This window comes from Zootoca vivipara, chromosome 6 (assembly GCF_965207765.1).
Source record: "Zootoca vivipara chromosome 6, rZooViv2.hap1.1, whole genome shotgun sequence".
In the NCBI taxonomy this organism is placed as follows: Eukaryota; Metazoa; Chordata; class Lepidosauria; order Squamata; family Lacertidae; genus Zootoca; species Zootoca vivipara.
Genome location: NC_142589.1, coordinates 49,486,487 through 49,514,259, shown reverse-complemented (window position 1 = coordinate 49,514,259; position 27,773 = coordinate 49,486,487). Strand labels below are relative to the sequence as shown.

General features: G+C 46.1%; 2 protein-coding genes across 8 annotated transcripts; both read right to left on the bottom strand.

Moving 5' to 3' along the window:
• Positions 1-395: 395 nt before the first annotated feature.
• On the bottom strand, positions 396-15,304 carry CTSA (cathepsin A). Its single transcript, XM_088672090.1, has 11 exons — positions 12,608-15,304; positions 11,044-11,155; positions 10,418-10,549; positions 9,308-9,466; positions 8,767-8,858; positions 8,086-8,170; positions 6,012-6,161; positions 5,309-5,436; positions 3,093-3,255; positions 2,407-2,496; positions 396-633 (listed from the first exon to the last, which is right to left on the bottom strand). Exons 1-11 carry the CDS (start codon positions 12,874-12,876, stop codon positions 547-549), a joined length of 1,467 nt encoding a protein of 488 aa, XP_088528216.1. The 5' UTR covers positions 12,877-15,304; the 3' UTR covers positions 396-546.
• Positions 15,305-16,087: 783 nt separating this feature from the next.
• Positions 16,088-27,333, bottom strand: SLC38A7 (solute carrier family 38 member 7). Of its 7 annotated transcripts, none has more exons than XM_035118931.3 (11): positions 26,975-27,333; positions 24,296-24,752; positions 23,411-23,609; positions 22,272-22,416; positions 21,884-21,979; positions 21,090-21,147; positions 19,536-19,650; positions 19,210-19,357; positions 18,875-19,074; positions 17,697-17,751; positions 16,088-17,584 (listed from the first exon to the last, which is right to left on the bottom strand). In XM_035118931.3, the coding sequence occupies exons 2-11, from the start codon at positions 24,554-24,556 to the stop codon at positions 17,482-17,484; spliced, it is 1,380 nt and encodes a 459-aa protein (XP_034974822.3). In that variant the 5' UTR covers positions 24,557-24,752; positions 26,975-27,333; the 3' UTR covers positions 16,088-17,481. The 7 variants fall into 7 exon arrangements, with proteins under 7 accessions (XP_034974822.3, XP_034974829.3, XP_034974823.3 ...); XM_035118938.3 differs by having other exon boundaries at positions 24,731-24,752; positions 26,975-27,002; XM_035118932.3 differs by having other exon boundaries at positions 26,074-26,987.
• Positions 27,334-27,773: the final 440 nt, after the last annotated feature.

The following is a 27,773-nucleotide window of genomic DNA, read 5'->3' as shown; positions in this document are numbered from 1 at the left end:
TGGATGTGGAGGCTTTCGTACAACTTACACTCTGTTTTCACAACGTTAGGCTGATCTCCCATGTTTCTCTTGCTTTCTTTTAGTTAGTAAGTCAAAGGGGAAAGCCTATTACTTTTTTATGTAAGCGGGCTTTGCGAAACAATATTCTTCTGAAAACAGTACCGTATATAAATATAATAAATCTATTTAGGTAGGGTTGCCATATTTCAAAAAGCAAAAACCAGGACACCCCAAAAGTTGAGCTTTTTTAAAATACAAAAACATGACAGCCCTAGAATCAGGTCATGATATAGGTTCTCTACCACAGAGGGGGGGGCATTTCTTTGTGATGCCCCCCAAAAAGTGCCATAGAAGTATCTGTTCTCCCTGCCCTGCCAAGACTGATCACACATCCAAGAGATTACATGATTTAATAAGTTTCTGCAACTATTCAATCATAATAATATATGTACATAGCTTCAATTATGCTACTATGTTACAAAGTATTGTGTACTATGTGTACCATTTCCCCACAACTTTTCAGTGACATTTACTAAAGGCAATAGATCAGATGTAGCTGGCTTTGGAGAGGAAGCATTCAAACATCTTCTGAGCTTGTCCAGGCTTATACTGTGGAACCATGTGACCAGCACCCTATATATAAGAGGGAAAGATGCTTTAGAAAAGAGCTGATAAAGCACATCTGAAATCATTTCCCCCTGCCTAAAATATTGTGAAGGATACTGAAAGCTTATATTGAGCAGAGCAAGAAGAGACAACATCTGTGTGAAGGAGAGAAAGCAACTTTTTGCCAGTGCTGTCTTGATAATGTGTGTGCAATGAATCACATATTGGCTGTGTTTTCACATAAACTGGGGTTAATGTTATTTAACAAACAAGCCATGTACTGTTTATTTAGAGCAGGTGTGGGAAACCGTGGCCCTCCAGTTGTTGCTGAACTACAACTCCCATCATCATTAGCCATGCTTGCTGCGACTGATGGGAGTGATGGTTCAGAAACAGCTGGCAAGCCAAAGGTTCCCCACACCTGCTTAGATCCTATTTTGTTTTCTAGCTACTCTTGCGCCATGCCTTCCCAGCTTGAGGAGCATCTGGGGTCATGGCAGAGAGGTAGAGCATGTTAAATGTAAGAAGTGTTTGAAGTAAATACAATCTGGGGTAACAGGTAGGGAAGACAACCATAGTTAAGCAGGATTGTTAGGTTCATGCATAATGTTAAACCATAGTTAGAATAAGCCATGATTTTTAAGCCAATACCTAGCCATGGCTTCACATTGTCATTTATTGATAGAAAATAAACATGTGATATGTTTTCACATGTTCAGACAAACCACAGTTAGGCTAAACAAACCATAGCTTAATGTTACATGAGAACCAAGCCTTTGTTAAGGGGCCCAAGATTACACCTAACCCCTTTTAATAATGGGTCTCTCCAGCTAGAGAAGCCATTGCCCCCAATGTATTTTCTGTTGGCTGCTTATGCTCTAACTGACCAGCATTTTTAATGGGACACTGCACACACACACACACACACACACACACACACACACACACACGTCATAGGTGAGGGACTGGCTGCTTCTGTAGGGCACACGGAACAGGTGGCAGGTCCTGTTTAACTGTGTACTAAAATCATAGTTGTCGCTTGATGGGGAGGTGATATAGCAAGCAATAGCATTTCCCAGGCTAGAAGTACAGTAGTGTAAACTCAATCAAGCCATGAGTGCCAACCCCCCACACCATGTACTGGGGGCAACATTTTATTTGCTCTATCTCTGATTGGTAGTCAGTGCAGCAGTTTCCCCTAGGCTTTTCCTTAAAGGTTTATCCTGGGAGCAAAAAGCTTCATTTTTAAGGGCAGAAGATTCCCAAAGTAAAATTGTTACCCAGATCAGCACTTTTGCCTGCTAGGACCCATTTTGGCAAAGAAATAAAAGGTGCTTCCTCCACCTAGAACCTGAAGGAAAAGCTGGGAGAGTAGAAGTAGCAATCTTTTATAACCCAATGCTTTATATATTGGCTTTATTTACTGTTGGAAGAGGGGTTGACCTTTTTCTGTGGCTGTGTTGGGATGAAATCTGTAAAACAGTCACTGGGCCCATCACAAACCTCTATCTTGAGAGCCATGTCATGCTTAAAAAATAACCGAGCCCATATAATGTGCTTTCTAAAAAAGCTTTTTGACTCTGCTCCTGCTTTAAAGTATTGTCTGTTAATGTTGCTCTTCCTGTTTTTCTGTTATCCTGCTGTTTATAAACTTGTTATTTCGTGTTTTAATTATTAGCTTGTTGCTCATTTTTACTTGAAATCTGCTTTGAGTAACACTGTTATACAGGGGAGAAGCAGGGCATAAATTTTTAAATAATGAAAAGTATAATGCCCACTGGCTCCAATTAAATCACTGACCTTTACGGTGAGAAATGTGATCTTCTCATACTCCTTGAAAAATCCTGCAATCTGATCATTGAAATACCAGGGTTGGTAATCATTTAGCACCTGTGGAATTAATGAAAAAGAAGGTCACAAACTGGAAACGGACAGCAGACCCAATTTTGCTGTACATACTAGTCTATCACGGATGCTCCAAAAATGGCTCTTAGTAGACTTATTACTCCAGATCATGTTTTGCTAACTTTCTCTTCATCTCTGCCCATTCATTCTAACTTCTTTTCTAAATGACAGCTTGGTTATGTCTTTAACAACAACTGCACATCTGTCAGTGTTGGAAACCTGTGTCTAAAAGGGAGGATCACCTGTGTCTTTACACAAAAATTAAGGAGCAATAGGTTTTCAATACAGTCATACCTCAGGTTGCGAACATGATCCATGCGGGAGGCACGTTCGCAACCTGCAGCATTCGCAGCCTGAAGCGCCGCGTTTGCGCACATGCGTGACACGATTTGGCACTTTTGCGCATGCGCGTAACGTCATTTTGTGCTTCTGTGCATGCGCCGAAACCCGGAAGTAACCCGTCCCGGTACTCCTGGGTTCGACACAGTCCGCAACCCAAAAACGCGCAACCCGCAGCGTTCGTAACCCGAGGTATGACTGTACAGCACTTAAAATATGCAAAGTTCAAAGGAGTTACTTACAGTCTGATTTAAAGACTCAACAAACTTTTCAGCCCCCAAGAAGTTGCAGGCCATGTCCACGTCTCCATTATAAACCAATGCTCGTAGGTCCTGAGCCAGCAGATACTTGTAGAAGGGAGTCATGTCTCTGTACACCCTTTGGTAATGAGCGCTAACCTGTGGACTGCATGGAGAAGAGAAATGCATGGGGGGGGAGCTTGGGCCCCTCATCCCTTCTCCCCTTTGTTTCACCAGTAAGATCAACCAAGGGTGCCCTTTTGATTTTGTCACCAAGATGCAAATCCAAGCTGCCAAGAGCGTGCAAGTTGGGGTTCTCATTGACTGCCAACAGCCACAGAATTCCTTTCCTGCCCCTGCAGGCCTATCAGAATATGAGCATGAGCCAAGGCCGTCCACCACCAAGTGGTTTCAAGAGGAAATGAGGCTGAATATGCAAACCCATGTACTCTATGCCTTGCCCCAGAGGAAGAATAATAAAGAAGCTGGGGAGGAATAAATGTTCCCAACCTTAGCGGTCCACGACTTAGAGAAATATCCTTTAAAATTTAAACCAGAGATGTCTGGAAGGCAGTTTGTTTTACAACTGTTTCAGAATTCTCATGCAATTGAGATCCAACTTATTAGTTCCAGCCCAAACCTCTTAATGCCCAGTAGTAGCAGTTAGTTGTTGTATTCATTGTCTCTTTTAAGGAAAACCACCTAAGCCACAATAAGCCATTTTAATGGGAAATGGTGGTAAGCATCAGTACCTAGAATACAGAAAAATGCTCAACTGTGCTAGGTGTGAACGAATGTGAGGATTAGCCATGTGGGTGGAAAACCTTACCCTTGGAGAAGTTATTTCCGCAAATAAATTTTCTGAACATGTAATGTCACTTCTCAGTGAGACTGAAATACCCAAATAAATAATGATAAGGTTTTGCACACCCCTGCAAATGCCCAGAAAAAATACCACAGAGGACTATTGATGACTGCATGTCAGTAAGATGAACAAGGAGAAGAAAGGTCCATTTGTCACCTGAAAAAGTTCTACCAGATTACTCCCTATGCATGCAACCCCAACAGAGAAGTGGGGGAAAGATTTCTTCAATATCATAAAGGGCTTATGCCACATCTTGCAAGATGACTGTAACATGATTGTTGTTCTCCCAGGACTATCAGAATTGGAGATCTTGAAGAAGCAAGGTAGTCAGTACATCAATAAAATATTCAGTTCCCTTCACTTGATTTCATATTGTACATCATATTGTACATCAACGGTGTCTCCGAAAATTTTTACATATCACTTGGGAAGACAGGCAAAATAATATCAGTGTACTGGAAGAAGCAAAGATCACCAGTGTTGAAGCAATGATTCTTCAACATCAACTCTGTTGGACTGGTCATGTTGTGCAGATGCCTGATGATCGTCTTCCAAAGCAACTACTCTATTCCAAACTTAAAAATGGAAAGTGTAATGCTGGTGGTCAACAAAAGAGATTTAAAGACTGTCTCAAGGCAAATCTAAAAAAAATGTAGTATAAACACTGACAACTGGGAAACCCTGGCCTGCGGGCACTCCAGTTGGAGAACAGCCTTTACCAAAGGTGTCATGGGCTTTGAAGACACTCAATCTCAGGACGCAAGGGAGAAACGTGCTAAGAGGAAGGCACGCTTGGCAAATCCACACCATGATCAACTCCCGCCTGGAAACCAATGTCCCTACTGTGGAAGGACGTGCGGATCCAGAATTCACCTCCACAGTCACTTACGGACCCATTGTTAAAACCATGTTTGTGGAAGACAATCTTACTCGGATACGAGTGATCGCCAAAGAAGAAGATTATATTGTACACCCATACAAAAATTGGAAGTATTTGGGACAGAATTATCTGGGAAATGAGACTACCCTTGCAGATAATTCTGACATCACTTCCCCAGCTTCCAGACTTAGGGCAAGAAAGTATGGGCAGAGTGAAACGTGCTTCATGTTAGAGGGTTGTCAAAACAAAGATGGGGAAGCTGTTTTTGTTGCGGTCTGCATTTTCATTTGATCTCAGTCCTAGTACATACCCATATGTTATCAAGCTCTGGCACCTGCAGTGCATCAGCTGTATACCAGCAGAGAAACACCACTTTTCCACAAAGCCTTGCCAGGCCACTGCCCTTCATTACCTTTCCATTACAAAACAACTTTTCCATGCTTCTGAAGGGCAGAAATATTTGATGGGAATCACCTGCAGAGCTCCCAATCTGGGAGAGTGCTGGGGATGTGGAGAGCCTGCCGAACTTCATCCTGGTTCAGCCAAACATACATAGCGGTGGCATTTATACAATGTGGCACTCCTGGGATGGAGCCAATTTTCTGAAAGTGAAAGCAAGGAAAAGGCAAGATGAGATTGGATACTTTTGGGGAAAGCTGGTACAAGATACCAGCACCTTGCTTTGCCAGACCTAAGCCTGATTCAGCAAGTGGCCCATAGTTAATTTATAAATGGATGAATCATGCCTTCCTAGCATAAACTTTTGGGAATAAAGTTTCCATAATGAATATTAATACTTAAGAATTTTTTGTGGTTTTTTTTTAAGTTTGCCAAATTCACAGAATCGCTAGAGCCACATGAGTGATGTAAACAGTGGCAGAGCTTCATTCTCTAGCACCAGGGACGAAGAGCAGGCGGGGGCGGGGCTGGTATGCGTCCCGGGGGTGGAGCGCACCACCTGCAAGGGCGTGGCACGCGTTCTGGGGGTATGGTGCACCGCCTGCAGGGGCGTGGTGTGCGTTCTGGGGGCGGGGACCGCCGCCTGTGGGGGCGAGGCGCCCAGCACGGGTGGGGGAAAGCAGCCGCGATGGCACCCTACCGGGATCGCGCTGCCGGGGGGGGGCCCTCTTCCTACGCCCCTGGATGTAAATGTGATGAAGATAGTCTAGCAACTCACTGGCACTGGAACATCAAACTGGTAGTGGTGGAAGAGGCTTGACAGATCAGCTTCATAACGCTCCTGGTAGTGTGCTCCTCCCCAGCATGATGCATAGAGGTTGTACATGTTGAGGCCAATTCCATAAAGAATTCCATACGCTTGTGATATCTTGAGGATGGGAACAGGGAAGAAGAGGTTAGAAGAGTTAGCTACGCTCTGAGTTTATGTGCAGAACGAGGAGAAAGGAAACAAATGTTTGACATTCGGTAATATTTATAGCCTTCGAGGGTCATCAGTTTATTTTTATGGGTTTATTATCAAATTTATATCTCACCCTTCTGCCCAAAGGAGCCCAGGGCAGCTAACAACAAAGCTATAAAACATATTCCAAAATCTTAAAAACAATTCCAATACAGATGCAGAGTGGGGTAAAGCTAGCCTCTGAAAATACAACAGAGATTGCACCTGTGTAATATTCAAGGGGAGGGGATTCCAAAGGGTAGGTGCCCCAACACTAAGGACCTGATTACTACATTGTGCAGAACAGACCTCATTATAAGACGGTATCTTCAGGCAGCCCTCACCTACAGAGCACTGTGATCAACTGAATATATAAGGGGTATGATTATCAGGAATCCTAGTTCCAAGGTGTATAGGGATTTATGCACCAAAACTAGCACATTGAATTTAGCCTAGTAACTAATTAGCACCTATTGCAATTCTTTCAACGGTGTGGTAACATGTTGGTAATATCCTGCTCCAGTGAGCAAGTTGATCTGCTGCATTTTGCACCAGCTGCAGCTTCCAGTCCAACTTCAAGGGCAGCCTCGCATGGAGCAGACTGCAGTAATCCAGCCTGGAAGTTAGCTTTGCATGGATGACAGTGGACAGGCTATCCTGGACCTCAAAAAGCTGAAGCTGGAAAAAGGCACTCCTAGCCACTGAGGTCACCTAGGTCTCTAGTGACAAAGATGGGTCAGGAGCACCCCTAGAATACGATACTGTGATATAGAGCAATTCTGCTTACTCTGATTTAAACTCAGACAAGGTTAGAGTGAGATTGAGTTAAAGCAGTTGGCTGCTTTCTTTTTCTCAATACATGTCTCCAAATCAGCCCAGAAACTTGCTTGACTCCAACCCCTGCCTCACAGCTGCACAGGATGTGCCAGCAGAGAGGGAGAGCTCAGCTATATGGTAAGTCTCAACAAAAGCCAAGCTTTTGTCCCACCCCTTTGAAAACATTGTTAAAGCCTGCTCGTTGGGATGGTTCTTGGCAGCCAAGGCATACCCAATTCATAGTGGGTTTATTCATCTATGTATTATTTTGGTGTGGAACCATTTGTTGCCCACCCAGTGCCATTACAGTTGAGAAATGTAAATTTATCTCAATATAGCTGTAAGATTCTGCTTGCTGGCAAGTGAAGACCTTGCTAGTCCAACAGGCCTTTGGGAACGAACCTATTGATTTTGGCGAAAGGTCTGGTGCTGTGTTTTGTTTTTGTTTTGTCTGTGTCTCTAATGAATCTTTTTATATTATTTTAATTATTGTCTTTTCTAAGTTGTTAGCTTGTTCTATTTTATCTGTATGGGAAACCTTGTGTCTCAGTCTGGGAAAAAGGCAGGATATCATCATCATCATCATCATCATATCCTCCTGATTTCGCACATCATCCCAGCTATTACTGCAAAAGTACTCAATGGGCATAGAGAAAGGTCCCATGAGGCTCAGGAACATAGCTGTCAAGTTTTCCCTTTTCTCGCGAGGAAGCCTATTCAGCATAAGGGAATTTCCCTTAAAAAAGGGAGAACTTGACAGCTATGCTCAGGAGTTACATGGCGAAGTTGGTGGGTCAACAATTCCTAATCCCAGCCTAATGCTGTTCAGAGAATTTGGTGTAGTAGGTGCTATGGGCACAAAATAGGGCAGAGACATTTCCAGAAGACTTTACTAAACCCATAATCTACCAGTTCAGGCGAAAACACATTATTGCATAACAATTAGAACATTCTAGTTTGTGGCCAGGTACAAACTGAGTTTGTAAAGTGCACACTACATGAGTTAGTATCAAGGATTTTCAGTCCAGGCACTCACTGCTGTGATACAATCACTGTTCATGTTGCTGGAGAAGTTGCAAGTTCCTTCATCACAGCAGTTTTCGTTCAAGGAGGCCCACAAGCTGTAAGGCAGGAGAAAAGGAAGTAGAGTGTCAGGTAGAAGGAAGCTTATTCGTTTTTATTCAATCATTAAATTTGTATACCACCCTTCACTCAAAGATCACACACACTCCAGCTCCCCTGCCCAACAAAGGAGAACAGATACCGTAGTTCAAACAACGTTGACAGATATCTGTCCTGTGTTCCCTGGAGATGTCAACAACTTCCCTGACTATTCTGCCTACAGTTTGTGCAAATTAAGCTTTTCTTTCTGTCCTCTCTTCAGTGGCGATAATTGCTAATTTTATTCACTGAAGGAAGGACAGGAAACATCGGCTTCCCCTTATTTAGCACACCTTTGACTCACTTGCCATCCAACCGCCTTGCTTGCCAGTTTATTGTTTCTGATGTACTCAGTGATACATGATAAAGGCAAGACACTACTACATCTCCACTCTCCTTTTTTCCTTCTGATTTGATCTGGCAAATGGAGAAGGCGGGGGCAATTCTTTTAGAGGCCAGATGTAAACTTGGAGCTACCAGTTATTGACTTGTATGGCGGGAGATAAACCTGTGGCTACTTGCTGACCCAACTCCCCTTGTCCTCTTCTGTACTCACTCATCTCCAAACAGTCCATGGTAGTAGGCAAATTCCATCAGTGTCTCATCATTGAGGAAATAGCTCAGCATGCCATTGCCAACCCCAAATCCCTGAGGAATCAGATAACAAACGATCATGCCAAGGAAGGAGGAGTTGTATGAAATTGGATGATGGGATAGTTAAGTTGAAAGGCTATAATTAGAACCAGGCCTGATGCCAGGTTTGAAGATAGCAGGCAGAGGAACAGTAGTGACTAGTGCCTCTTGAGATACAGCACAACTGGATGTGGGGCAATGGCACCGTACATTCAGAGGCAGCTACCAAGCAAGGCCTTCAAAGTGGATCCACCTCCCCACTTCTAGGCATGTCCTTTCCATGTGGCCTGGTTTGGATGTGAGAGGAGGCCTTCAGGGCTTGTTGTCATCAGGGCAAAATCTGTATTAGTGGCTGCTGCTTGTGGGTTGGCAGTGGTCACTCATGTGTCATTTGGCCTACATGGAATATCTTAGCTCTCCTGGTTTTCCAGTGACTCTGCTTCCTATACCGCGATTGTGTTTACCTTCAGGTTAATGCCTGCTGATCCTTCCGCAATCTTGGCAGTGAGAGTGGGGACATAGATTCCACCATAACTTTCCCCAAAAACATAAAATTCGTTGTTTGCAAAGTCTGGGAATTTAGCAAAGAAACTCTGGAGAGCCTGGTAGTTGTCCTCAGCTACCTGAAGTAGGGAGAAATTTTGACCCACCACTTAGCTTTGGTGCAAATCATAGGACAGAGTTTGATGTGCATATCATGTGTGGCTGCATTAAGAAACACACTCCTGGCATTATCTTACCCCACCCCACCCCTCTGCTCCTCATCCGTCAGGAGAATATGACAGAAGTCTTGATTTGGCTCAGTGAACATCCAAATAAAGACTTCTCCTACCTGTCGGGCAAATGGATTCTGTCCCAACAATACTTACAAACTTTGTAAGCTGATCTCTCACAGCCCAGGCAGCTGTGTAGGAAGTCTCTATTGCCTCTGGATAGAACCATGCCATACATTTAAGGCACAGCCAATGCACATTTACAACACATGGCTCCCCCAAAGAATGCTGATAACTGTAGTTTCTGCAGTTCCCAGTGCCCTCAGCAAACTACAATTTCCGGGATTCTTTAGGGGAAGTCGTATGATTTAAATGTGCACTGGCTGTGTTTTAAATCCGTGACTGAGGTCCAGCTCAAAGGGCCTTCAGGCAGTTCCCTCATTTTGAAAAAGTAAAGTTACAGGGAGCCAGGACGAGGGCCTTTTTGGTAGTGGCACCCACCCAGTGGAACACTCTCTCATTAGATGTCAAAGATATAAACTATTATATGACCTTCTGTAGACATCTGAAGCCAGCCCTGTATTGGGAAGCTTTTAATGTCTGATGTATCATGTGTTCTTTTATGCTCTGTTGGAAGCTGCCCAGAGTGACTGGGGCAACCCAGTCAGTTGGGTGGAGTACAAATTAATTATGATGATGTATGGTGTGGTTCTGCCCTATATTACTGCCACAGGACTGACAACCTTCCCCCATCAGCTGCTACCATCACCATTCCATCGATTGCCCCACCCACCACTGCTATGTGACACCCCCCGCCCCTGGTTTGTTTACTACGCCAGGAACAAACAGCAAGTTACCTACCTGGCTGTCATTGATAGGGCTGTCCTCTGTGGCATAGGAATAGCCAACTCCAGCCGGAGATTCCATATAAAGCACGTTGGCTACCTTGTTCCAACTGTTGGGGTTCAGGTAGAGTGTTGCATCGTCATTCAGCTACACAAAACCACAAGGCAGACAAAGAGGGATGTGATGTATTTGCAGCATGCTGTTCACTAAATCTTCCATATCAATTGCCTCCAAGCACAGTCTCAGATTCCCAGTCCTTGAGAAATCAGGCATCTGTGAGTTGGTCTGGGCATTATTGCAGGATTGCCATACATCCAGATTCTCCCAGACACATACAGAATACTGCAGTTGGCAGCAGTGTCCAGGCAGAAATCGGGCAAATGTCCGGGGAAATCCCCAAAAGCTCAACAACTTTGGGCAAAACTAAAACGGCACAGAGCCCCTTTGCACCTGGCTCTGGTGATCTCATACTAAGTATGTTGCCTCTGCACTTTTCCCTCCTGACAGAATGATCCCAGGCAGCCTCCACAACTTTGAGATGAGATCAAGAGCTTCAGGCCCCAACTGCCTGATCCACAACCCCTTCCTTGTCCCATGTTTCTCTCCTTTCCCATCAGCATACAGAGCGGCCACAGACTTACATGGAAAGGTCCATTCTCAGCCAGGAGGCCTTCCATGGAACTACAGCCAGGTCCCCCATTTAGCCAGAGCACCACGGGGTCAGTCGCTGGGTTGCCCTGAGACTCCACAAACCTGTCAGGATGGAAAGGGAGAGAGCAAACACCCCGATAAATATGTCTGGAGGACGCCCAAAGAATGGAGACCCGAGGAAGATACCCGATGCAGTAGCAGACTTTGGGCTCTCAAATTTAAGCGGCGCCCTGTGTGACGCTAATATTTGGTGCAACCTCGCCTCTTATGCTTTGTTCTACAGCATTGTTTTGGTGAACCCTGCAGTGTGGCACCCAGTGTGACTGCTCTGGTTGTGCAACCCTAAAACTGCCTCTGCCTGATGTTACAAAAGTCTTACAGCTAAGCATGCCTGTGCTGAGTGAGGGGCTGCATTGGGAACATGGAAGGAGGAACAGGGGCATCATCATTGGGGTGTAAATAAATGTTGTGTTAGCTGGTGGGACTAGTGGGGCAGAAGGCAGAGAGGCTAATGGTAGGCAGAGAGAGGTGGAGCCACAGCCAGCAACAGGCAGAGCCAGAAAATTTTGTCTCCATCCTCCTTCCAAGTGAGTTCTACAATATCAGCCCTGAAAATGAGGAAGAGGAAGGTGGCCGGCAGGGCCACTCCCCGGGCCCTTTGTAAATCATATGACAAGCAGTTGTGACATGGCTAAGGTGGGTGGGGCTGTGCCTCATTTACGCTTGTGAACCAGCCCTCACTGAATCAACATTTTCCTCCATGCAGCTGCCCTATGGGCAGGGATCCAGGAGAGAGGCTGGCAAGGAACTACATACTACAACATCCAACATGGCGGCCTGCTCCTACTGGACCTGCCTCCCCCCTGCCCCCACCCCTCTGCAGGGCCATGGATCACCACCAGAAATGAAACAGCTTCTGTTTTGATAATGTTCTTATTGTTATTGCACTTTGACTTTATTTGTAAGCTGCCTTGGGGGGGAATTTGTGCATGTAAAGGGAAGACACAAATTATTATAATTAATCAATCTAACTAACTTTACAAGCAACCAACTTATTCTCACACTGCTCCACACAGCTAGTTCCAGGGCAGTAAAGAAGCATAAGCGTTTCTGTAAGCTGCGGCTCATCCAGAACATCTTGGCAAAGGCAATTTCAACAAACGGTTAGCAAGAGCATAAAGACATCAGAAGAGCCTGCTGGATCACACCCAAGGGGGCCCATCTAGTCCAGCATCCTTCTCTCATGGGGGCCAACCAGATGCCCAAAAGGGAAACCTGCAGGAAAGACCTGCAGGCAAGACACAAGTGTGCTTTGCCCTCCTGCAGTTTCCACCAACTGGCATTCAGAAGCGTTGCTGCCGCCAATGGTGGAAGTCCATGAAGCAGCCGTTCCCTGGTAGTTAGCAATGTGTCTAGCCAGGATTAGCTTTTTAGCTATTAATGAGCAATTGGAAGTATGCATAGGTTAGCCAGCACATACCCAAAGCAACGAACAGTTCAATGAAGAGGAGACATGAATATTAACTCAATCTTTCTCTCTGTCTCTCTGCTTACCAGTAATGGAAGTATTGGCCAGATCCTGCCTGGAGATAGCCGGACCATTGCTGGAAGGCTGGCATCTCAGACAGTCCTGGAAGGGAAGTGATGAGATCCGGAGAGGCATCTGTCCCTGAGCAGAGGCAATAGGAGACACTGAAAACGACACACAACCTGAACAAGAGGCGCATGGTGCTGTTTTGGCACAGGCTACCATAGAGTGGTGGAGTTGCAGGGCACCTTATATCATGCTCAGCCCGTGTCCTCTGATAACAAGCCAACAGCATAATATTGTTTATTGATCACTAGAGATAATGGGAAGGCGGGCAGTGTGGCTTACTGTACCAGCAAAACACAAGCCAGGCTTCTTTGGAAGGAAATGTCATTTGAAATGTCACCTTCACCTTATTAGCCTAACAATACTTCAGATTAGATTTGGCTAAGTCTCTGGCTTCAAGGTAAATTATGACCAATCTTTTCCAAGCATTGGTACTGATACGGTTAAGTGAAACTTCCTTAATGGAATCTCTCAAAATCCAAGAAGCAGAAATATCTAGGCATCAACATCTCTGAAAACACAAAATCTGATAATTGTTATATCACATTTTCCATGACATCAATACTTCCAAACCTCTACTTTTATCCTGGTTTGACAGAATAGTGGCTGCTAAAAATCCTTGGATTAACTTTCTTTTTCAAACCTGGGTCTCCCAGACATTTTTTTTTTGGGGGGGATGGATAACCAACTAAGGATAACAAACTATTTCATTTGGACAGGTAAGAAAAGCTTAGAGGTAGCAATAATACTGTAAGCTGTTGCCCAGTGACAAAAAAAAGGAGAGTGATGTATGAACTCCCCAATTTGAAACTTTTCTTTGATGAAGTGTATCAACAACCACCACTGATTCACTTACATAAATACTCAGATCTTTACTGGATCAATAGGGATAGACTGAATTATAGAATAATGAATTGCCTCTGGTTCAAGGAGCCTTAAAAATCAGCACTTAAAGCAGAATTGGTAATTAGCCATTTAAAAGCCGAGTCCAGCGCCTCTATTATGTCAGTGCTGTTATATCCCAACTTCACAATTGTCTTAGCTAAAACCTGATACATCACCTGGAAAAGTAAGGGTGCAAGACACTTGGGTGATCTCATCTGGTGGAAGCTGGTATATCACATCTCTAGCAGACTTAAGTAACAAGTTTGAAAAATTAGGTAGTTTCATTCATAACCCAGCTGAATTTCACTTCTCCACCAGGAGTTAGGCTTTTCCAAAATATAAGGTACCCTTTCAGTTATGTGGAGCACATATGTGGACCAGCTTCTGACTGTATGAAGAGACCCCATTGAATAGTGTGGTCTTTGTGGTGGTCCAGGCTGATCTCCCTGATATGCATTGGCTCAATCCCACATGCTAACCATCTCCTAAGTGTGTATGTGTGGGCCAGCTCACAGGCTGGGTCCAGAGTTTCTAAAGTGCAAAACGTATCTTCTCAAAGTCATGGAAACTTGCCCTCCTGGCCCGGCATGCCCTCTTCTACTGATGTGGTGGATGCTGCAGATTGTGGCTGCCTTCTCCGGCTTGTTCCATCAAGCTGTGCCGGAAATATTTATATTTGAGGGTGGACTAGAAGTTCTGGATGCCTGGAATCATGGTGTGCAAGCTTGAGATGGGCTGAAGATGAACAGTCTGGTTCCCTCTCTCAGTAAGATGTTGCCCAGGCTAAGAGCTTAAATTCAGTCAGGAGTGCCAGGCTGGCTTACCTGATGCCACTAGTTTGTCCAGGCCAGAGAAATGATGGGCTATGGCACAAACACCCCACTTGGAAGGAACCATCTGTAATTCACTCCTCTGAGAACTCACTTCACTGAGGTGTCAATGGTGAATCCACAAATTTACCCATTCAAGCCTGGCAGATGTTGGAAGGCACACAGATGGGGTTGCCCCTTATTGAACACAGGGTAGGTGCTTTGGGCTGACAGGTCATCTGGTTTTCTACCCAGTCATATTCATTTCTCTCCAGATCCATCAATTTGGGAAACTGAATGCCATCTATCAAGTTATCTAATCCTTTGAAGGTCTTGTGTACCTCTCAATCCCTTCAAGCAAGTTCACCTGGATGAAACTGAGGAACCCCTCCTCAGGTGGAAGTGAGACTCAGCAACACCAGCTCTTAATCAGCCCCACTTTTCACCTTTGGAATTTCCCCCCTCAGTGTGAGGTGGAACAAATAATAAAATACAGTAAGATAAAAAGAGCAGTGACCCACACAAGTTCTAAGTAGGTTTTTCAAGGTTGCTGCCTCCTTTTTCCCAGGCAAAATATTTTCTATTGACTCAGCACATTTCCTGCCCTTGCAAAAGCTTGTTGCCAGTGCAGTTTGAGGCCAAGCAGCAGTCCCTTCTTAGACACCCAAAAGGGTGGCACCAAACAAGACACAAGTGAGGAATGCAGCTGTGGTGAGAGACAGGTGGTTTCTTGATGCAAATTATACAAATCTCACCACAGTGCATTTAAAGGACAGGGTCCTTTGTGGGAGGAGGATATTAAAATATATAAAAATACGAGATGGGGGAGCTGTCCCCCCCCCCACTCAAAGCCATTCACAAAAACTATTCCATGCACACCTCCAAACAAAGGTGACTCTGTTGGTTCAAACTCTGTACATGGCACTAAACCAAAGTCATATACATAATAATGTTTATTTATCTGGGGCGTGGCAGCTCACTGGTATCCCCAATCTAGACATTGATAAGAAATCACCAGGAACAACTTAAAATCTAGGATGCAGGAAGAGAAAAATACTGCTGTCGGCTTATGTCTACACCACTGTAGTTGACACTGGCTGAGGATTTGCAATCCAAAACATCTGGAGGGCACCTGGTTGCGGAGCCTGAGAGGCCTGCTCCAGCTCTCACATTTTAGCAGCATTTCTGCTGGTGACTTTGACTGGTTTTATTTTACTTTGCACTGACTTTCTAAACAGTGGTTCTTGTGATCATGACCCACAGAGCTCTATGCAGAAAGGCGGAACATAAACAGATACGAAGCTAAAGGGCCTGCAGCAAAGGGTCTGGTTATGTATATGAATATGTTTTGCAAGCATTAATCAAATGCAATTTGTTTCATAAAGATTAGATAAACAGAACCTGAAAGGCAATGTTATCCTGCATGGATGGCCCACACCAGTTTCCCTAGTGCTGCCTCTAGAAGCTGTCTTCTCTCTGTCTTCTCTTGTCAGATCTTGGAGAGGGGCAAAACTATTTTGTTCCAACTATGTTGCATCACTCAATGAGCGAAAGAGAAGCTGGGAGGGGTTGCTCAATAGCTGGCAGTTTGGCAAAGAGATGGTTCCTGCAAGGAAGAAGGTGAAGGAGGTGGGTAAGGAAGTTTTGGGCTTCTCTGTCCCCCTCTGCAAGAGAACCAAGCTATAAGCCACCTAGAACTGGATCTGCATTAATGGACAGGAATCAAAGCACAAAGCAACCCAGAAGTTGGAATTTTCCTTTTTAATTCTTATTTCCATGGTGACACTGCCCCATTAAAACCCAAACCTTACCACCACCACCATCCACCCTGGCACACAAGATTTGAAATGGTTCACCTCTCCCCCCCCAAAAAAAATCTTCAAAATTAATATATAATTGACATTGAGAGAGAGCCTGGACTTTAGCCCCATCTGCCAGGACATAAGAGACCTTCAAAAAATCTGCTTTGTAAACATCAGAACATGCTACAAAATGGCACATTGCAACCAACAGATATGAATGGGGTCCTGCAACGGAAGGTGTGGCCCCAAGATGTTGCTGTACTAACAGAGCTCCCATCATCATCCCCGACACTTGGGCCTGGCTGGTTGCACAGGCTGATGAGAGCATCTGGGGGGGGGGTGGCTACAGGTTCCCCACACCCGGTAAACCTGTGCTACAGCCCCAGAATCTGGCATCGACTTAATCAAATGAAAACATAAAAGGAAATAGGTCTCTGACAACTGAGAACCAAATGAATATAGTGGGTTAAAACATGATTGGATTGGAGCAGAGATACCGCCCAGCAAAGGAATAGAGGTTGTTCATGTGGCATCTGAATCTGGCGAATCTCACCAGAAAGGAGGGGAAGGAAGAAGTCAGGTGACAGGAAGGAAGGACCTGTGTGAATCTGATGCCAAGGAAATGCCCTCGAATGTAGTCAAATATTCCCTTTTCCAACGTATGTGTATCTAAAACTCAAGGATCTTTTCTGTCAGCTTTCATTTTCAAATATAAAAAGTATAAGGACAGCAACAATATAAAAACAAATAACTTCCACAATAAGCACCAAGTCCACAGGCCAGCCTTTACCAACAAGGTGCCTACCAAATGTTTCAGGTGGAAACTCCCATCAGTCCCAACATCATACGGCCGTACCAGCTGCGGCTGATGGGAGTTGTCATCCAAACCAGTCTGAGGTCACCAGGCTGGGGAAGGCTGCCTTAAAGTAATTAAGCTGTAGTTCGCACTGTGCAGTCATGTCATTAACAACCACATGACCTTTGCTACATCACTGGTCATGATACAAAGATGAGCCCCCCCGGGCACATGAATTTAGAGCAGAAGTTGTGTAGTGAATGGCCTGGGTCCTCTTACACAAGTGTGTGTTCAGAGTGTGAAGCTGCATGCACAGCAAGTGGCCCTGTGGGGTCTTGACTGGTCTATCAAGAAGGAAATGGGAAAGAAGATGAAAATCAAAGTCTCGGAAGAGGCTCCCAACAAAACAAAACAGGAGTAGCACAATCACTAGGGGGAAAGTGGAGGGAACAGTCGCCTCCTGCTGACATGAGACATCCCCAAAAATTGGAATTCAAGAATCCAGAGGAGGAAAGGCACACTCCGAGGGCAGTTGTAGGGAATCACTTCTTGAGATCCATAAAGATAGCATTGGTAGTTGTCTGTCCAAAGATAAACGCTCCAAGGATAACCATGAAGACACCGTAGCTCACCATCGCCCACCAGCTATGGATAAAAGAGGGGAGATTGGCATGAAGCATGCATGATTCCATAACCACTGACCCCACATGGATGAACTGGGCAAGAGGAGGCAGCAAAGAAGAAGCACAGCTCTTACCCGGCTGGTCTGGCCTCTTGTAATTCAGAGAGCTTGGTGTGGATGAGGCAGAGTCCTGGCAAGGAAGGAGCAGAGGAAAACAGTGAAGGCGAAAAGCGGCAGAAGGAAACACAAAGGCATTTTTTTTTTGCAGCCATCTAGCTCTCAGAAGCAGGTGGGGATGCAGGTGGTGCTGTGGGTTAAACCACAGAGCCTAGGGCTTGCCGATCAGAAGGTCGGCGGTTCGAATCCCCACGATGGGGTGAGCTCCCGTTGCTCGGTCCCAGCTCCTGCCAACCTAGCAGTTCGAAAGCACGTCAAAAGTGCAAGTAGATAAACAGGTACCGCTATACAGTGGGAAGGTAAACGGTGTTTCCGTGTGCTGCTCTGGTTCGCCAGAAGCGGCTTTGTCATGTTGACCACATGACTTGGAAGCTGTACACCGGCTCCCTTGGCCAATAATGCGAGATGAGAGCCGCAACGCCAGAGCTGGTCACGACTGGACCTAATGGTCAGGGGTCCCTTTACCTTTACCTAGCTCTCAGAATGATGAACAGTTCTAACAAAGCCAGTGTTACGTTCAACGGTTTTGAGCAATATCAGGTTCTTGTTGGTGTGCAAAGGAAGTATGTCTTGAACTCTTTAGTGAAAGAAGATCCAGCACTGAGGTGGCTGCAGAAAAGTCACCGTGCAGAAGAAAGTTGGTTGTGTGGGCTAACAATAAATTGCTAATTTATCCAAAGGAAGTGGGTGTGGGAAGAGTGGCAACTCAGGCTGAACTTATAGAGAAAGAGAATTCTGGCTAGGGGAATATTTTGGCCTGTCCAGAGCAGGTACCCGTGAGGTGAGGTGAGGCAAGCTGGTAGTAAAGACCACCAAATAAAGTTCCAAGGGAGCCATCTGCTTTGCTAAAAGCAGAAGTGAACGGAGGTCTTCTGAGTACCTCTGTCCGATTTAGCCCTCCTAAGCGAGACTCCCCAGCCTGAGGGCAAGTGCTTCTCTGCCTCTCTGTAGCCTTCTGCCTGAAAGGCTCCCCCTGCCATTGGGCAGGGACCCTGGAGTGGGGGCACCTTGACTCCTCAGGCAAATCAAGCTGGGGGAGGCACCTCCATGGGTCCCTGCTCACAGCCTCAGGTTCATATCCCCCCACCGAAAGCAGAGTAAGAGCCCCCCCCATTACACTTGGGGGGAAAAACTACCTGGGAAAACAAAGATGAAGCAGGCAGCTAGGCCCCCAATGAGAGAGATGACTTTGCCAATGTCAGGAATGAACAAGGCCAGGAGGAGGGTGAGGAGGAACCAGCTGACCGTCTGCAAGAGGCGCCTCCTCCTCTCCCGCATGATGTCTTCTTCAACTGCCTCCCCCTTGTAGCGCAGCCAGAGGCCTTCCAGCACAGCCCTGGACAGGAAGCCAAGACAAAAGGAGGAGTTAGGGGTTGCCCTCTGCCACTGCAACACCCCCTGCAAGGACTGCAAAGCAGCAGGAGAGGCTCGCACCAGCCAGTCCCACCAACCCCTCCCGCTCCACGCTCACCGGCCACAGAAATGCAGGATCGGGTAGGAAGTGAGAACGCAGACGATGATGAAAACCCGGGCAATGGCAACTGGGATGTCGTTGGAGGGGTAGGACATGAGCACATCCTGCTCCACACTAGACCCAAACGTCAAGTATCCACAGACTCCTGGCAGGAAACAGGAGGAGGAAGAAGAGGAGAAGAAGATGAAGAAAGAAGAAGGTGGTTCACAATGACCCAGAGCCAACCACTTCCCATCCCATGAGGGAATAGGGATCAGGGATCAGTCTCCCTTTTGTGGCTCAGAAGAGGAGATTGAGCGCTTCCTCTTTTTCATCCTGCCTACCTGTGCCCGTGTAGACAAAAAGAGCGATGACCATGGCTGCTGTCACAACGGCCCCCCATGGCTTCACCTCTGGTCGCTTCATGCTGTGGAAGACAGGCACGCTACTGACGTGGCACTGCCAGGGAGAAGAGGAATAGGAAAGGGTTGTTAGGTGTGGAAGAGCATCTCCACCCCCATTGTTCAGACCGGACACTGAGATCCAGCGCCGAGGGCCTTCTGGCGGTTCCCTCACTGCGAGAAGCAAAGCTACAGGGAACCAGGCAGAGGACCTTCTCGGTAGTGGCACCCACCCTGTGGAACACCCTCGCATCAGAGGTCAGAGAGATAAACAACTACCTGACATTTAGAAAATACCTAAAGGAAGCCCTGTTTAGGGAAGTTTTTAGTCTGTGATATTTTAATGTATTTTGATGTGTGTTGGAAGCTGCCCAGAGTGGCGGGGGAGACCCGGCCAGATGGGTGGGGTATAAATAATAATATATTATTATTATTATTATTATTATTATTATTATTATTATTATTATTATTATCATGAGAATGCTCATGCAGAAGTCATCAACTTGACAGGAGATCCTTCTCCCAGACTTGTTCTTTGGGCTAGTGCAGTTTTTCCACACATACGTTTTCACAGCTGGAGACCAAAGAGCTAGTTAACAAATTCAGCAAAAAATAGCCTTCACCAACCTGGTGCCATGAACATCTGGAGGAAGGATGCTATAACAGGGCCTTTGACTTTCCCTTAAGACGGTTGAAGGGTAAGAATCACCTCTGCCTCATTCCAGGACCCAAGTAACTCACATAATCCCATTTTAAATGTTTTCTGAACCAAATTCCATCATAACTTTTCCTAGGACAGCTGTATTATTATTCTACAGTAATCCATTTCCCCTTATCCCTCATCTGTCAAGAGTAGGGAGCGCAGGCTCCATATGAGCACGTCAAAAGCTTTTATCTGTCTGTTCACACCTTATTCAACCTTTCTTGCAAGAGGTTGAGGCTAGTGTACTTAGGATATCACATCCCACTTATAAAAAACGGTCAGAAAAAGACAAGGCTACATACCACAAACACCATATGAATGAAAACACTACAATTACATCCAAGATAAAAATGAATTAAACAGGGTTTAGATTGATTATTCTGTCTCTCTTCCCATCCCATTACACCCCCAGTGTCTCCAAATAGAGCTGAGAAAGACCCCTGAATGAAACCCCAGAGACTGAGACCATGCCAGTCTGGAGGGCACCAAACTAACATAGAAAATATTGAGTTGGGTGGTTCACTGTGCTTTTACTTGGTACAATTATTATTACTAATTAAATTTGTATGCTGCGCTCCATCTGCTCACAAAATAAAAATAACAAAATGAGAACACAAAGTACCAAACACAAAGTACTAAAACAAATACCAATAGCTGCTCCCTCCCCCAAACACACTTAAAAGGCCATAGAATGTTTAATCAGCCAAAGGCCTGGTTATAGAGACACAGAGAGGGGTGGACTTTTTTGCCCTCAATGTGCCCACACCCACCTGGGGCCTTCAGACAAGCCTCACCTGGAAGCCAAAGCAAATGGTGGGCATGGCATTGAAGACAGACATCCAAGAGGAGGGGCTGCGGAGAGGAATGCACACGTTAGTTCAGGATGTGGTTCAGCAAATGTCTACCATCAGCATTTACTCAGAATTGAAAAATCACTGCGGGGAGTAACATGTCAAGAACTGATTGGAAGGATCTAGTTTTAACTCAAGACACTCAAAATTAATGCAGGAGAGGCACTTCCAATGAATGGAAGATGCACATCTCTATTTTCACAGGCAATGCCTAAACGGGAACCCTTCCACTCGCGAACGCAGCCTTTCTAAATCTGATGTCTTCCAGATGTTTTGGACTACAACTCCCATCAGCACTAGCTAGCCCAGCCACTGAAATCCAAACATATGGAAGGCATTGGGTTGGGAAAGGATGGGTTGATTCATCCTTCTTCCCCCTACAGTGAGAATTACCCTCTTCCTTTCAGGTGTCCCCCACTGACTGATACGGTAGCTGCAAGCTGTCAAGTCCTGAGCAGGGGAGAACTGGATGGGTCCCCAGCATAAGGATGGCCAAAGGTCAGAGGAATGGGATGTGCCTCTCAGCAGCTTAAAGAGAGTGCAGATACAGTGCCCACCTCAGAAATAAAAAGCTTTTTTACACTGATATTTAAAAGCTAACTGGAGACTCTTGATTGGGTAGTCTAGTAATTAAATGGTCAGGTCTCTACACTGCCTTACTGCAGAAAACAAAGACTGGAAAGGAGGCAACTCAAGAAGGCTCCACTTCTTTCTGAAGGAGCATCACTCCCACGTACCTTGTTGTAATTTCCTCTGGGATGTTCTCATCAGGCCAAATATATTTGATAATTATGATGGCTGTGACATACCAGGTCCCGACAACACTCAAGCAGCTGTGAGGAAGAGAGAGGTGGGACAGGTGATGGAGCTGCTGCCGCTGTTGCTATCTCTTTCCAAGGATCATCTTGAGATGCCAACACCCACCTTTTGCATCTAGACCTGCCCTTGACAGAGCAGTTCAATGGCACCTAGTCTTTCACTCAAGCAAAACATCCTGGCAGGCAATACAGAGGCATGGCCTCTTTGCCACCCTCACACTTTTGTCTCATGCAGACCCTGGTTGGCAGCAGTGGCTGGGGAGCATTTGCCAAGAGATGTGCCAGCTGAGAACTGGCCTGTGCTTACCTGGCGTATTTCTGGAAGCCGATCTCCTTCGGCACTGAGAGGGGAAGAATGAACAAGAAGGCTGTGATGCTGATGGTGAATTTGCGGTCTGTGTACCAGTGGCCGCTATCTGCCCCCGTGGAGTCCTTCATCAGTGCTGCAATTACTAGATAAAGAGAGACTGCAATCATCCTCTGGGCCCAATCCACCAGGCAGAGGGAAGTCAAAGCTCAAAGGCCAGTGCACAGTTACACTTGCCAAGAAACTCACAGGCAGGAGTCTGAACAGGCAGCTGATGCCCAACTATTCAATGTATCTTTGTGGCAATATAGTGTGACTGTTCTGGGTGGGTATTAGCCATAAAGTTCAGTTGGTGGCCTGGGTGCAAGCCATCCTCCCTCAGCCTTGCTCACCACACAGAGCGGTTGTGAGGGCAAAATGCTGTAATGAATCAAAGTGTTCTGTATATTGAAAAACAGCATAGGCAGTTATTCTATATAGCCCAGGCATCCCCAAACTGCGGCCCTCCAGATGTTTTGGCCTACAACTCCCATGATCCCTAGCTAACAGGACCAGTGGTCAGGGATGATGGGAATTGTAGTCCAAAACATCTGGAGGGCCAAAGTTTGGGGGTGCCTGATATAGCCCCTCAGGCTGTAATTCCTCTGAAGGCTACAGAGTATGCCCTCCACAAAGGAAACAGGACCTCCTCTTGTGGCATAATTCTCTGTGAGTTTCCTAGTGTGGAAAGAACCTTTGGCTGCCCAGATGTTACTGAACTACAACTTTTTATCATCACCCCTGGCCATTGGCTACAGGGGCTGATGGGAGTTGGAGTTCAGCAACATCTGGAGGGCCACAGGTTCCCACACCTGACCTACAGAAAAAGTAAATGAGGAGCTGCCGTCATGGTGGAAGAAGCCAGAGCCAAAAACAGGCAGTTGGAAGTTCTAGAAGATACCCCAATGGAGCTCAATCAAGCCTTGCCTTCCCAATCAGATTTCAAAATGAAATGAATTTTGACAAAGAGGGAAGGGCATAAAAGCCCAAACACTGTGGGAGCCTGGACAATGTTCCCTTGGTACTCCTGGAGCCTGTGGCTAGAGAGACAGAAAGGCCCCCACCCCAAACAGGCCTCCTCCTTTCCCAGCAATACTCACTCTTGTCCTGCTGATCTCCAATGATGATGAGGAAGGCAATGCAGGTGCCAAAGGTGTAGACAGCAATGGCCACCTCGCACAGCACCCCGGTGACTTTGCCACACACGGCCCACACCACCTCCTGGTAGGTGCGCTCATTGCTAGCCTGGGAGCAGTAGGCCAGGATGACCAGGCCGCCAATGATGAAAACCAGCATGCACTGCAGCAGAAAAGGGAAGAGTGGCACCATGAGATGAGTGTCAGGCACCAATGGGCAAACTGAAAACAATAAAAAGCTCTGGGCATATATATTTTTTTACTCATTTCCTGTCTTGCTTTCCTGCTCCATACATAGTTTATTCTAGCTTGCCAACCTGGCTTTCCAGACAGCACTGGTGTTATGATGCTAGGGCTGATGTAAGATGCAGTCCAAAGCATCTGGAGGGCACCTACTTGGGGAAGGCTACATTGACCCCATGACAAATTTTTGGACATTCTATAGCTGCAAGTTTATTTTTAAAAATACTTTTAAGAGCATAAGAAGAACCTGCTGGATCAGGCCAAGGGGAGCCCATCTGGTCCAGCATCCTGTTCTCACCTGCAAGTAGAACCCAAGCACAAGAGCACTCTCCCCACCTGTGGTTTCCAGATTTAGAAGCATTACTCCCTCCAACACTGGAGGCACAGCATAGCTATTGTTCCTAGCAGCCACTGAAAGCCTTCTCCGTGAATTTGCCCAATTCTCTTTTAAAGCCATCCAAACTGGTGACCGTCACAAGACCCTCACAGCTGCCCACATCAAGCTGTGCTCCAGCCAGGCCAAGTGAGAAAGAGCACCAGCACACTGCACATTCCCAAATGGATCCCACATGTTTTTCCTCATCCCCACACCCTCCCTGCTTTCACCATCTGCAGCGTGATTCCTGCAGCCACTCCGCCTGCCATGCTGAAGGCTGCTGGGAAGTTTAGGAGGCCGGCACCCAGGGCTGCGTTCACAACAATGAAGACAGCGCCCAGCTTTGAGGTCGCAGCAGGTCCTCGCTCCTCGTTGCTCTTGGGTCCCGTCTCCACATTGGGGCTCTGCAGCAGCCGGGCCCTCTCGCCAGCATCCGCACTCCATTCCCAGTCACCATATTCGGTGTTGATCCCCAAGGGGCCTTCAGACATCTCCTCCGCTGGAAAGGGCCACTCAGTGGCAGGCTAATCTGTATCCAACGAACCACCCTTTGCATTCCCCCACGCCCCGACAAGCACCAAGTGTTATCCTGACAGACATGGGTGTGTGGCATATAGAAGAGACATGTCTGAGCTCAGAATAATGTCACAAGCAGGGCTGCTCACAGTTTGGTGGGGTCATGTGGCCCTAGAAGAAACCAAAGGAAAGTGTCAGCTCCGAGCAGATGGAAAGGAAATACAGGCCCCTGCTCACAGAAAACCTCAATACCCAAGCAGGAGGGGAACATTTAAGAACTCGTTTCTGGGCCTCGTGATTTTTAAAGCATGCAGCAACTGCTAAGAGCTCAGAATCCAAAGTGGTGACGTATGAAGCCATTCCCGCTCAGTACTATCTTCACAAAGATTCAAAATTTGGCCCTATCATACCTGTGGCCCGGTTCCCAAGACACCAAAATCCAAGTGCTCAGCACCCAAGGATTCATTTGCAATGGCTAAGACAAGAAAAACTGAAGAGGTCTTCCGTTGCTGCTTATCCTCTTTTGTGGGCTGCTAGAGAAACCAGCTACATAAGCACTTCCCTCTACAACTCAGCAAAAAAGCTGTTTTGCTCATGCCGGGCAAAGTTTAGAATTGGATTTTTGAAAAAAAAAAAACAACCAAAAAAACCACAGGGTGGGGCTGAAAGATTTCTCAACTGGTGAAAAAAATCAGTTTTTCTTCTCCCAAGCCCCATAATTTCTATTGCATAATCCACTGCAGCAGTAAAACTATTTTTATTTTATTTTTCTCACATCACCCCCACTACATCACCTAGTTTAGTCCCCAACTCCTCAATCTGCTATACAGAAGGGTGGTGGGTTTTTTTTTTGTTTTTTTGTTTTTGGAAATCAGCAAGGGGAATTGCGATCTCTGAGGAGCAGGAGTAATTTGTTCTGTTTAAATTTAAACCCCCCCTTCCCCCCAAGATTAACAAACTAGCGTAGGTTACAGAAAAATCTTCCATCATTATACAATATTCTAGATAAGAACCACAATTAAAGAAATCCAAGTAACTTGGATATTGATAATTATTTAATCACACCACTTCAATATTTTTTAAAATTAAGTGATTTATATTTTTATAAAAAGCATATTTAAAAAAAAATTACAGGACAAAAACAAGGAGTGGTTCAAATGGGATGCTACAAATAAATAAATAAATGGTAGGATCTTCACCCATTTCTCTACAACCTGCAGCAGTTATCCTGGCTGATACTTTTAAGATTCGAACTATGACTTTTGAATATGTTTCTGTAGCCAATTCCACATTTCATTTGAAACAGTAATGCTCAGATCCACCTCCCTTTGACCTATAAACAATTCACAATACATTAGATTTATTATTCATAATTAGAAGTTCAGATTCTGATATTTCTCTTTGAAAGGATGTGTGTGAAAGTGGGCATGTTTGTTCATCCAATTCTTCCTCTGACTTTATGGTACTGTATTGTAACTTCTCCTTCAGTTACCTGCGGTACTGGACAACACATTTTAATTTTCATTTCTTCATTTCACTTCTTCACAGTAAGAAACTGTTTAAGCAATCCCATGAGGAATACCACAAACATTATTTTAATGAATTACTCCCCCTTACCCCTTTACCTCTCTTGCTCTGCCAGCAAGTTTTAAATGGAAAATTATGAATGTCAGATGTTTCCTCCTATTATTTCTGGCAGATAACAGACACAAATCTGAGCAGAAAAGCTTCAGAGCCAACACTGACAGGCCAGTGACTAGGCTTGGTGGGAGCCATGGATTCAAAATATTATACACCTAGGCATATGGCAGCGAAACTCAAGGGAAGAGAAAAAATATCCACAAAGTTCTCCCTAAGGGATTCAAGGCAGCGTCCTCCCCTCCTTTTAATCCTCACAACAGCCCTGTAGGGCAAGCAATGCTAAGAGATGGCACCAGAGCCAAGGTCGCTCAGCGAGTTTCAAAGCGCACAGAAGGCGCCTCTCCCTGACTCACCCACAGCAGGGAGAGGCGAATGCTAGACAGGGAGCCGGCAGGCCATTGTAAGCTGTGGGCTTAATGATCTCGGGGCTGAGAAGGAGACACACCGCAACCCCTTTAGCTGCTCAGCCCATTCAAATCGTCGCTGGCCGGCTCACTCCAGCGGGCTGAGGAGCCGGAGTTTCTACTCTACTCCAAAGTGGATGATGGAGGGGATCCCGCCCCCCGCGGGATGACCCCGCGGCCACCCCCATAGGTGCGCTTGCCGCTACCGCAGCGGCGGCCCCTTCGTCTCCCTGGCAAGCTAGCTTTCTGTTTGCAAGGAAGGGCGCCTTCAGCCCGGGTTGGGGGCGAGGAAGGCTCGCCAGGAGCGGCCCTGCAGCTTCCTTGCCTGCCGCAAACCCGCTTACCCACCTCCTTCCACACCGGCTGCTCAGCTGACGAGAATCACGTGGCTGCAGCAGCGGCGGCGGAGACAGCGCCCTCCCCTGGGCGCGCGGAATGCTGGGAGTCGTAGTTCTTGAGGTCTAACCGCGCCCCTTTAGGCCTCACTGCCTGGGCAAAAGGCCGAGTCAGTCCACTATATTCGCCGGAATCGCCGCTGACTCGCAGCAGCGGCTCTCCGGGGTTTCAGGAAGACAAAGTCATTTTACAACCAGGCCTAGAGATGTCGGTGGTGCTTTGGGTAGCAAGGATAAGGAACCTGAGTGGAGCCCTCCGGGTGTTGACCGGCAACTCCCATCATCCCGCCACATGCTGGCTGTTGGGATTTTGTAGTGCAGCGCCATCTAGAGGCCCATGAGTCTCGCAATCTGCTCTGGCAAAGTGGTTCCTGTTGTGACGTGGGGTTTGTGATTTCAGCTCTCTTGACAAAACATGCTGGAGACAGTTCTCTAGTAACAGCTCTTTATTAAAGTGAACAAGACTGAAGACTGAGGAGAGGAAAGCTACATTTATAGGGACAGGGGACTAGCTAGGAAGGGATACATTTTGGAGGGAACAATATCAAGCAATCACAGTGCTGCCTTTTGGAGGAAACCAATAAGACAGAGGATCCAAATACAGCAGCTTAAATGAACCAATAGTAGCTGTACCCTCTGGAACCAAAAGGCAGTTACTTTATCCTAATGCAAATACAGACAATAATAATACAGATATAAAATCCTTTGACTCAATACACAACACCCCTCCCCCCCTAGTGAGCACAGCAGAC